The following is a 12,106-nucleotide window of genomic DNA, read 5'->3' on the forward strand; positions in this document are numbered from 1 at the left end:
CTAGTGAGTAAATGATGTCATTTTCTCTAGATCCAACCCTCTGAGGTCCAATCGGCCAGTTTTGAACGTGAGTAATGGCGGACCATGGAATCCAAAACTTACACTAAAAATAAACAGCCTTTGGATAAAACTCAAAGCTCAAAATTTTGCCAGTTAGGTGTTCAGCGAACATGCTTTCAAAATCAGAAGAAAAAAAGGAAATGATTTTTTGATCATAGTACCACTTGAAAGCCAGGATGTACATAATTGTACTTAATAAGAGATAATAGTAAACCAATAAATTATTAATGTATTTGTTGAAAAATCATGGTTTAAAATCCCTCTTTCCTGCAGGTATTGAAAGTCTCTCCAAAGCCTGAAAAAAAGCCTGTGGATCACATTAATGATTGCCAAGAATTTGTGGAGGAAAACAGCAAATATGATTGGGAAAACGAAAAGCAGCCAAGTTATCACAACTGCCCTCAGCAGCTGTTCAGTGCAAAGCACATTTTGAGTGAAGTTCCTCAACATCTCAAATCCAAGGCAGCCAATGTTGATGCAGTGTCTAGGGCTGCTAGGATACTAGCCATCACTATGTTCACAGTGCTTGAAAGATCTGTCTGTACAATTTCTGGTACAACAGCCAAGAACAGATCTCCGCCACAACCTGGAAAGGAGCCTAAGCAGAAGTTTGATGAACACAGGCTGACTCTAATATAAATTCAAGGTAACTGTTTCATTTAACACATAATGTGAAACAAGAAATTATTCATTTTTACTTTGTAAATACATGTAAACTCAGGGGTTTCAATAAAATTTGAAGTACTGTAGGCAGCTGGTTTTACTCAATTAGCTGACTGTATCAACAAGGAGCCATTACCTTCGTGTAGGAAGGGGCGGGAGTCTGGGGGTATTCTACCCCAGAAAATTTTGAAATCTGGAAGCTCTGTATTGCAATTTCTGTTCTGGGCACCAAATTGAGTAGAAAAGATAAAGGAAGATTTTTTTATCAACAGCAATGGCTTTATTTGTAACAGTTTGTTTAAATTTATAATTAATTTTTACTTAGATACTTACAATACCGGTGAGCTGAAAATAACACTTACATTGTAATATACATTTCCTTAGGATCTTAAGTTTTAACCTTCTTTTGTAACAATTACTCAATAACAACCTGTTTTGCATAAAACATCATGATATGTTTGTAGATGCAACTTAAAACGCAATTGAATTACGTAAAAAATGCTATGGTTGGTCTAGGCAAAAATACAAAGAAAGGTTCACTGTAGCTCGAAGATAGCAGTGTCAAATCTGATAATGATTTTGAAATTGAGGTTAAAAAAAGTACATTCAAGTCCATCAAAAATGAATTTAGGGGAAAAAGTACCTGATTTCTCTGAGCGAAGTAGCAGAACACAGTCTGATATTAATTAACGTTTTTTTGCAGTGAGAAATTCATTGAGGCCAAAATTATATTCTCAGTGGTTTCACTTTCAAACTCTTCAATTGCTTAAAATAATTATATTTCTTGCATGAATTTCAGATTTTCTCAGACGAATTTACCCCAAATCATACAGTGCAAGTACCATGAACCGGAACATTGGCCAGGTGGCGATTGAAACAAGAGGCGGTCGGCACAGGCAAAATGATGAGATTGTTTTGTCGATTTTGACATCTGCTGATAGTGGCATTAACACAACGAATTTTAAGCCTTATTTAACTTAACAAGAACCTAAAATGAACATGTACATGATACAATCACCTATTTACAATATTTGTACAACAATGATTATCATAGAAGTCATTTTTTACAGCATTTAAGACTGTACGAGATAAATTTGTTGAATTTTTACATTTTGAAAGGTTCTCTTTCAGGCTGTAACATTCTTTCATTTAGTAACTGCTCCTTCTTTGAGGGCAATAAAAATGTTAACAAATGAAAAAATGTCACCTTTTTATTCTCTACAGCATTGTTAACTCTTATTAACCCCTGGGAAAAACTATTGACAGATTTTTCTGTCTAATGCCAACAGATTTTACTTGTGAATTGGAAGGGACTCCTAGGGTGTTGAGGTGTCAAAGGGTTAAAGCAGTCAAAAACTATATGTCCCCTCCATAATTTGATTACTTTTCAATTTGTTAAACAAGCAAAAGCATTTTGCATTTTCCTGCATGCATGCAATTTTCTCCTTCAATTGCATGCTCACTCACCTTTTTTCTGCATGCAACTAGTCATTCCCCTGCATGCATGCACGAAGTGCCAATTTGCATGCAAGCACTGTATGCATGCTGCAGGCATGCAGAGCATGCATGCTGCATGCATTCATAATTTTGGAAGGGATGTGAGAGCTGAACATTTTGTTGTTGGCATTTATACAAATTATTTTAAACCTCAATAACTTTAACTACCGGTAAGTTACTTTTTGCACTGTGCAAAAGTAACTTTTTCAGAGATTTTTACAACTAATTAAGAAGTCTTTGGGAAGGTGAAAAAACTCCTAATTTGTCTTAACCCTTTAAGCCCGGAGGGGTTCCCCATTGACGAGTAAAATTGTCTGGCGTTAGACAGAGTAAAGTCTATGAGTGCCATTTGGCACTATCGGGGCTGAAAGGGTTAAACGGGGACACAGTTTTTTCACGCTGTTAGCTTAACCCTGTAAGCCCCGAGGGGTTCCCCATTGACGAGTAAAATCGTCTGGCGTTAGACAGAGTAAAGTCTATGAGTGCCATTTGGCACTATCGGGGCTGAAAGGGTTAAACACCTTTTCCCACAGTTAACTTTTACAGATCTTGCACATCTCCTCACAAGCTTAATCCTTGTGAAAAGGACAGAAAACGTGTGCACTGTATGTAGGTACCTCCTGTTGTCCCATACAAAGCCTTAGGAAACTTTCCTAAGGCATGGTATCAGGGCTTTATCTGGAGGTATCCAGTAGCACTCCAGGTTACTTCATTATGTTTACCGCGACGCGTCATAATCTTGCCGCTTTGTGACAGATCTAGAAATGTTGTTTACCTAAAAGTAAACCAGAACACCAACAGACCTATAGCTATGCATGTCTCAATTGTCAGAAGAACGAATGTTACTCATCAATGACATGTCATATTGCCTGTCAAATTTTGCCAATTTTTTTTGAACACGATGTAATCAGTTCAAGGGACCATGTGAAAAGTGCCGTGTTCATTGGTTTTGAGATTTTGACCCTGCGTGTGACCTGTACGTACTGTGAAAAGGCTCCAGAACAAGATTCTTTTTCATAGGTTTTTTCACAGGTTTTTTTTCACAGGTTTTTTCACAGGTTGTGACTATGTGAAAAGTGCCCTGTTCACAGGTTTTGAGATTTTAGACCCTGTGAAAAAACCTGTGAAAAAGCTCCAGCGCAAGATTCTTTTTCACAGGTTTTTTCACAGGATTTTTCACAGGTTTTATTTCACAGGTTTTTTAACAGGTTTTTTCACAGGTTTTGACCCTGTGAAAAGTGCCCTGTTCACAGGTTTTCAAAATTTCACATCCTGTGAAAAACCTGTGAAAAACCTTTGAAAAAACACATGAAAATTAGTATTTCATAGCTTTTTTCACAGGAAAATTCACAGGTTTTTCACAGGTTTTTCACGGGTTCTCATCCAATAGTGTCTCCCAAATTCTTAGATCACTTGTACTGGCCTATATTTAAATGAAATCTACTAACCAAGAACTCTTTCCTTTCTACCTTTTTTATATTGAATGATAAATAACGCAAAAGCTTATGTACTTGCATGAAAGGTTAATAAATACCTACCGCAGGTAAAGCAAAGAATGAGATGCCACAAAGAGCAAAGAGTGATGCACATATCTTTCCATACCATGTCTCTGGTACTGTATCACCATAGCCTGTTGTTGTCAAGGTTACCTAAAATTGTACACATACCAAAAATGACGAACTGTGAGGAAGTCCTTCTTGTTATGTCTCAAATTGCATGCAACTACATTGATGCACTCCAATTTTGGTAAGCATCACAAAGTGTTCCTGCCCTACATACAGGTGTCCAGACAGGCAAAAAACCTTACAGCAGGCGCCCAGCTTGTTGTTGCTAATAGCCTGTTGATGGTTAGAATAATTTTTATCACACTTATGAGCATGCAGGTGGCACTTTACCTTCTTTTATTTGATTTGGGATGTGACCCAAATTTTATTTACTAGAAGATCACCTGTCATAAACTTCATAAACTTTGGACCTCAATTCAGGGGTTTCAATAACTTTAATTTGAAGTACATGCCTGAGTTAGTCAATGTGAGCTGTGGCTACTCTTGTCTTTCACAAGGGTTTGAGTGAAAAATCAAGACCGTAGTAGCCAGTGGTGAGAGGCAAGTTTCTGACAAACAGATGACAGGCCAATATACCACCGCTGACCAGCTTCTAATGAAACAACTGCTCAATTTCTTCCACCTTGATCTAAAGTGTTTCTGTATTTGAAATGAGGTACTTACAATTCCCCACCAGAAAGAACTTGGCCAGTTTTTAAAATCCTGATTACTGTCTTTTTCAACCATGTAGAGTACAAATGATGCAAAAATCAAAGTGATAAAGCCAAGATAAAAGGTGGTAAGAAGTTCCTGGTTTGAAAGAGAGAGATTTATAACAAAGTCATAAGCAAGTCCACATGTAATACATGTCAACAGTCAAAAAATGCATGATTTGATTTGATTTCACACAATGATGACATATAATCCTGGACGAAAAGATCTTTTGACCTTCCACCCATTTTCCTGTTTTGAACAACAAGCTCGAAAGAAGGCCAAACAAGAGCCCCCACCCCCCCCCCCCATGAAAGAAACCAGGCCATGTCTTAACAATCTTTGGGGGGAGGGGGGAGGGAAGAGGTAACAGTAAGATTTTTTGGCATGGACCAAAAAATGAAAAATGTCTTCAAATGTCTTGCTCAGGATTACAACTTGACTTTGACCCATTTTTAAAATTAAGGTTCATGATTTAGTTGAGATGTATAATTATTTGTGTGATGCAAATGGACGCTTTGGATCAAGAGCAATCAAGAAGCTAGAAGTTTGTGGTATAGCATTTCTTGTGTTCTAAAAAGTTTCAATATGATTATGATTTGTTCTCTTGTTTAACATTTCTCTCTAATGAAAACAACAGATAACCATAACAACAAGAGGCTAAGGGTATCCTACACTGTGTTCAAAGGATTTTTAGCCGACTTCCTTTAAGTTTACAGTATTTCAGTGGGTTTTCTTTTATGTTTCAATATCTTGGTAAATATCCAGTTTCAATTCCGTAATCCGAAGTCTGCACAGTCCACATTCTGTGACCCAGTGATAGGGTTAGTGCGATTATGGATATTTGTTTACATTTAAAACTGTTGTTAACGGCACTGGTTCCTATCAAAACCAGAAAACAGATTCTTTGCAAGTCTCTACGATGATCTTTAAAAATATTTAATACTTTTTCTTAACAATACTGGGAGAATTAGAAAATTACGTTATCGTTATTGCATTGCATGCAACGAAACACAAAAACTTGTTTCTGGTCACTCACACAATTCTTTATACATATTACCCTATGACTGTCACATAGTCTTTCATGGTTTAGTGGTCATTGCGATTGCCTCTGAAGGAAGAGATACTGAGTTCGAATCCCACTTGAACTGCCTTCTACCAGACAGAGAAATGTTACACATGCGCAGCCAGAGCGCGACCGAAAAAAAAGTCTAAAGTAAAAAAACTAAGTTGAAAACTATACTTTGTTCGAAGAACAAAGTAATTACTTCTTTATTATTCCTTTAGCACACCTTACGATGAACAAAGATCACTGCACCAAGAAGTTTCCAAGTTCCAGCCTGCCTGTCAAATCTTAAGACTCTTAGGAGAGGAAGAAAGCGTAATAACCTGGAAGAAAGAAAAGACATTCAAAGGATTGCAGTTGGCAAGTGAAATCAATCAATCATAATAAAGGTACCAAGATTCACTTTCTACTTTAGTTTGTTGCTAATTTCAGTATGTTTTTTTGTGGCTGTTTGTCTTTTACAGTTTTTCTTTGTCAGTTACAAGTTTTCCTATTGTATGCAAAGTATCAGTGAGTTTGAAAATTTGTTAACTGGAGTTGTTTCCAGATATGCTGTGGCAATAAAAAGAAGGCGCAGTGCCAACACCACTATTACCCAATTTCGGTTAACACCGTGTTGTGAAATCTCACCTCACCTTATTGGAGAAGAAGACATGTTGCTTGCTAAAGACACGGCAACAATGGATGAAATAATTACTATCATATCTGCCAAAGAAATCAACAATAATAATTAATGATGGTTGATACAGTATCCCTTCCTTCTAATAACCCACATCAGTCAGCTATGACCCCAAGCTGTCACAGACTTCAAAAAAGCATAACATTATTTTTGAAGATTGCAAAAAAAAGTTGCAGAAACACACTACAAGTTTGTCCACATCTCTGAGTGCTGACTGTATGAGCAGCAATTTTCAGCCCAAAAAAGATACACCACTTTTGTAGAAATGAGGCCTTCGAAATGGAAGCAACCACATGTCACTGTTACAACTATCGTAATGGTAATGTCATCCTAACACCAAGAAAAGTCAATGATTGTTATCTCCAAAGTTGCCTTCGTAACCTTTGTGATATGAAAGGAAAAGAAAGGAACTTTATTTAAGTGTCTAGTCATTCTAGCGCTGGAGCGCTAATTGGGGACTCTGTAAACTGAAATTAACAATTAACACAAATTGAGTCAAATGTTGGTTTTTGAGGAAAGGGGAAAATGGAGTACCCGGAGAAAACCTCTCGGTGCAGAGTAGAGAAGCAACAAACTCAACCCACATTTGACGCCGAGTCCCGGAATCGAACCCAGGCCACATCAGTGGGAGGCAAGTTCTCTCACCACTGCATCATCCCTGCACCCCAATATTAAGTATAAGTGTGCTAACTCAATGCTAACCTAATACCTTGGCTATCTTCTTCATGACAGTCAATTGTTTACCATATAAATTTTTCGGTTATATTTAAAGGCGCAGCATTTTTTCTCAAAGAAATTACTTGCTGGCCCCAAATGTGATCTAAATTCAAGGTGCGTCTCATAACCGAGTATTGTCTTGCAACAAAACTTGTGCAGGGATGATTCTTTGATCCTTTGCCACCACCTTGCATGTTAAACTCACCCCGGTCTTCCCCTTACTGCAATTCCAAAACGGTGGCCTCAAACCAACGTTCGTGATGCCTTCAATTCTTAGCGTTGTACAACAAAAACACCCACAAGAAAGTACTAATAACAGCAGGATTTAAAGGTTTTTCTCTAAATTCTAGTTGAATTTCCTTCTGCCACTTTTCTTGACTTAAACATAACGAGCACTAAGTTGAACCAAATTCCTCTATCTGAGATTCGTCTAATAACCGACTATTTTGATGAGATTTTCAGTTTGGGACATAAATGCCATCAAGTTTGAAAGTCTTATAACCAAGTGCGCCTTGTATCCGAAAAACTGCAGCATAACAACCTCTGAGTGTTTTCTGTAAAGAATAAGCATCAAAATAGCACTGTCTTATTTATGTCTCTCGTGTTTCTGTTAGAAGTGTCATGTCACTTGTATGCTGTTCCCCTTGGAATGCCTCAGTAAAAGAGAGGTTCATACCTATGATGGAATAAAGTTTCAAGGCAAACCATAGCCTTCCTTTTAATCCAACAAAAGCACTGCGACAGCCTGCTGCCCACAAACGTAGAACGTACTCTACTACAAAAATAATTATTAAAATAATTTCCTGCAAAATTAAAAGAAAAAATTACATGGTTATCATTAATAACTGATCCCCTTTTCAGAAAAATGCCCAAATTCTGCTTTCTTAAGAGCTGTCTCATTCTACAAGTAAGACATTGTTGTCTTCAGCAAGTGAAGTACAGTGAGTAGTTGACACTGTTCAAATTCTGGGTACTGAAAACAGAATTCAATCAATTTAAATGACTCATCCAGTTTTCAAAAAACATACATGGATTCCAATTGTAAAACAAATTTTGGGAAACTTTTGTTTGCAATTTGCACGATGTACGTGATGCAATGTTTTATCCCAAACCTTCCACATTAATTACTTTTTGAAGTCAGCAGTTATCATCTGTCTTTTGTTATTTAACATATCTAATATCATTATCACAGCTGTTGAGCAAACCTTTTATATTCCATAAATGGTTTGTGATACAAACGTTAAAATATTTCAACCCTTTCCCTGCTGCGTGTAAAATGGCCATTGAAAGATTTTACTCAGTCTAACACCAGATCATTTGACCTTGTTAGCTTCAAGTTTACCAGACTTCCCCAGTTTGGTATGACTACACGCATATGATTGTGCACTGCAGGTTGCAACCAAAAAAGTTGTTTGCCAACTGATATTACAATGTTCAGCTGACTGTTAACTGTTTAAGAAGTTGCTGAAAACTTACCACTGCTAAAATTGGTGTTCTTAAAATATCTTCAAAGTTTTTGTCTTTTGTATGGACTGTGCTCAACACAGTAAAAATTAAACTTGTAATGACCAAGATAACTCTGCAATAAATAAATTAAACATTGAGAAAATCTAAATATCAGTACATGAATGTCTGATAAATTTTCATAAAACTGGGAATATTCTGATTCATAGAGCTATCCACAACAGATACAAAATGTAAAATAATTAAAAAAATAAAAAACATTCTTTCAGCCTATCCTCAAACTATTGCGTGCGCAATCAAGAAAATTTGGCAAGTCCACAGAAAGGAGGGTTGACCTTGTTCACCAACTTAATTATTTTCACTCGTAAAATGGATAACCTGCGATTTAGGTCAACACATTTGTAATTATTACTCTGGCCATTATCTTTTCCTGAGGTGGCACTGGAATAACAACAGGCACGTTCTCACATGTCAGTGAACACATGGTTGAAAACTCTCTCACTCCGAGGCAGCAAGAACTCGCAATTCTTAAGAAAACAGGGGTAACTTATTAGTAAAAGAAACGTAAATCCTTTTAAGTGAAACATCAAACAGTAATATAAATCAACAGAAACAATAGAAAATGAGATACCATGACGATTATTTTTACACAAATACAGCTTGAAACGACCTTGTTTACATTGTGAAGTGTTCAACAAGCACAGCAAGGGAGATGAATTTTTTACCTACGCACTGATCGCTCTGTTGCTCTTAGAGTAAAAAATTCAAGATGTCTATCACTACAAAAAAACCCGATTAACGCAGAAATCGGACAAAAACAACACAGCAAAATTACACAATGCTAAAATCAACTCTCGCATTCAGGAAAATAAAGAGAAAGTTCTTCGTTTAATAACAAGCAGAAACGACATGGAGTCTATTATTAAGCTTTTAGTGGGCACTGAAAATGAAAGTTAATTGTGATCGATCGACAATACCAATACACCCACAAAACTTAAGAAAGTTTTTGACACCGTCGTGAAAAAAGATTGTAGGAGGTAATCTTGAAAGAAAATGTCTCGCCTTCTTGTTAACTGCTGTCACAAAACATTGCTGGAGTAAAAGTTGAACAGCTAAGTACAAAACGAAGGGTGATCTGAGAATTAATTTAAATCCCACAAAAGCAAAATAAACAACCTGAACAGTACCACTTTTTTATAAAAAGAGGATTGAACAAGGGGTAAAAAAAGAAAGAGATAAACATCGAAGTTGGAAACTGTTTGATGGCAGACAAATGCAAAGTAAACATGCTTTTAACAGGCTGATCAAAAACTCAAAAGTCTTGCTTTCCGATTTTGGTCAGCACTTGTAACTGTGTCGATGCAAACTAATTTACAACAGTCGTTACACAGAAAAAAGCAATGCGTAGTGAAGAAAATAACCCTTCAAAGAGATCTAATTAATGCGAATTTTAAGGTTGATTGATATGTATTATCTTGATAACAAAGCACCAGAAATTCTGACAAGTGACACGTATGGATGTTTTTATCTGTATCAAGAAAGAGACAAAATATATTCCCTATACATCTCGAGAACTTTTATTTTAGGTGGCAAGACTATCAAATACTTGTTACTTTTAAAAGAATCAAAATCAAAACATTGAAATATCACACTGTAATAGCCTAGGGGAAAATAGAACGCGTACAAATGGAAACAGAACACAAGAGACGGTAGCGAGAGCACCACAGTGTTCGTCGTAGACAAAGCCGTAATATCCGACAATAAATTCTCAAATTTGAGACCTATTAGAAATTATGTCACCGGTTATAATTTCTTCGCTTTTACTTAATAAAATATTAATTTTTGGAGTCTGGTTGGAACCGTCTAAAAGAATCTGTATGTATACTTACAAAACAGCATGATAAGAAAAGGACAATTTTCCTCGTGGCATCTCCAGAAATCTAAAACAGTGGTTCTGAGCAACTCGGTAATTTTCGGGGCAAAAGTCCCATCTTTTGGAAATAGATCGTTTTTTAGGGCTGCCCTTATCACTTTGTTTTCTATGTCCATTTTGTATCACAAACTCTCTAGTTCTCTTCGGATCCTGATCAAGTCTTCGAAAACTTTCTCCGCAGCTTTCGTCAACATAGTTCCCGGGGTTGTGTTTGTCGTTGAAAGAACCGCCGAGTGTCAGCATATCAATGCTTTCACGCCGCAAAGCTGCTGTCACAGGCCCCGCCATGGTTTAAAAAGCATACTAGCCAGGTTGAAGACAGAAACCACATCAGCCAAGCGACCACAAAACCAACACACGATCATAACTTGTTTGTCATGCAAGAACGCTCTGAGGCAGTATCGGCATGAGTAACTCACGTGACTTTGAGGTATTCTGAGATGTCATTGGTTGTTACCATTGGCGCGAAAATAATGCATTCTTTTGTCACTAACCAGTCTAATGTAAACGCTTGACTTTTTCACAACCTTTCTTTCCTTACAAGACTTACAAAGTGAGATAATTGCTTTTCTCAGGCTTGCTTCTTTTTAAGGAAGTTTGATTTCGTTAATAATTTAATTTCATTCAAAATGTTAACTCAGGTAGCAACCGTGGACAATGATCCTGCCGTTTGGATCAACTGGCATCAGATCGGCGTATTTAATATTCAGTGTAAGTTGAAATAGTAAATATTTTGACCAAGAGCCGATACAACGTTGACTTCATATAATAATGTAATACATTTCGGCTGGCCAAAACAGAGAGAGTTTTAAACTCTCACTGTCAAGCACTGGTCAAGCACTCGACATGTGGACGAAACTTTGGGTCACACGAGAGAACTTTGGGTCGCGCGAGAGATATACCATGACATCATCGTTTATTTCATTCGTAATTTTTCGCCGATTCCCATGTAGCCCAGCTATTTTGGAGGAACGCAATGGTACCGCTAGCGCTCTTGAAGAACGACATTTTCTAAATTCCAACACTTCAGCGTAAATTATTGTCATTCGCTCTTCTTTTCCGGTTTGGTAGTCGGACTTTGTCGCTCGTCCGGTCGCTACGCGACCTCACTTCAAGCCCGCATACTTTGCTTTAATTTTCTCAATCGAAGAGTTTCGAGAGGGCGACTTGGGGCAAGTCTGCGTATCTTTAATACATGTCAAGGGTAAGCATTATGGCTGGAGAAAAATAAATGCATACGCAGAATTGTATGAACATCATGATATCACCTCCTACGGAAAATACGAAACGGTTTCAAAATCGCCGTTCAACAAAATCGATAGGATGTTGAGGCACTATCCTAAACATTCATAAAAGCTAACCTTAGGCCTAATTAGGCCTAAACAAACGTTTTTACGCCTAATTAGGCCTAAGGTTAGCTTTTATGAATGTTTAGGATAGTGTTTACTCTCTCTGTATTGTACTGCGATTCCGGATTCCGGGTTTTAGGGTTGCCCTTTGCCCGGACCTAATTAGGCTCGTTTAAACGGTGTCAACATTTGCTTCAACACGTTGTTGAACCAAATGTTCGGTGCGTTTGAACAGTTCTTCCAACTTTTTTGAAAGCGTGAAAAATGTTGAAAGCGCGTTGAAAGCGCGTTGAATCAAGTTTAAATCGGTTTAAACTTTCATTCAACATCGATTCAACTTTTCCTTTGTTGTCGAAAATGGCGAATAGTGTTGAAGCCGTATGAACTTGTAGAACACACGCATGTTCAACTCAATTTGGCGTC

The 12,106-nt window shown here is 37.3% G+C and overlaps 1 protein-coding gene across 6 annotated transcripts in view; it reads right to left on the bottom strand.

Moving 5' to 3' along the window:
• LOC138004421 (potassium voltage-gated channel subfamily KQT member 1-like) overlaps positions 1-10,744 on the bottom strand; it is a 34,852-nt gene extending 24,108 nt beyond the window's left edge. For 2 of the 6 annotated variants that reach the window (XM_068850922.1, XM_068850921.1), the window contains exons 1-7: positions 10,291-10,744; positions 8,414-8,516; positions 7,614-7,740; positions 6,177-6,246; positions 5,768-5,864; positions 4,449-4,574; positions 3,759-3,869 (exon numbers count right to left, since the gene is read on the bottom strand). In XM_068850922.1, the coding sequence (XP_068707023.1) occupies positions 3,759-3,869; positions 4,449-4,574; positions 5,768-5,864; positions 6,177-6,246; positions 7,614-7,740; positions 8,414-8,516; positions 10,291-10,622 (966 nt within the window). In that variant the 5' untranslated portion in view covers positions 10,623-10,744. Of the gene's footprint in view, positions 1-3,758; positions 3,870-4,448; positions 4,575-5,767; positions 5,865-6,176; positions 6,247-7,613; positions 7,741-7,965; positions 8,074-8,413; positions 8,517-10,290 lie in introns of those variants that run through there. The other 4 variants (XM_068850925.1, XM_068850926.1, XM_068850923.1 and 1 more) reach the window with 4 other exon arrangements.
• Between the last annotated feature and the right edge of the window lie 1,362 nt (positions 10,745-12,106).

The sequence above is a fragment of the Montipora foliosa genome, chromosome 5 (assembly GCF_036669935.1).
Source record: "Montipora foliosa isolate CH-2021 chromosome 5, ASM3666993v2, whole genome shotgun sequence".
Lineage (NCBI taxonomy): Eukaryota > Metazoa > Cnidaria > Anthozoa > Scleractinia > Acroporidae > Montipora > Montipora foliosa.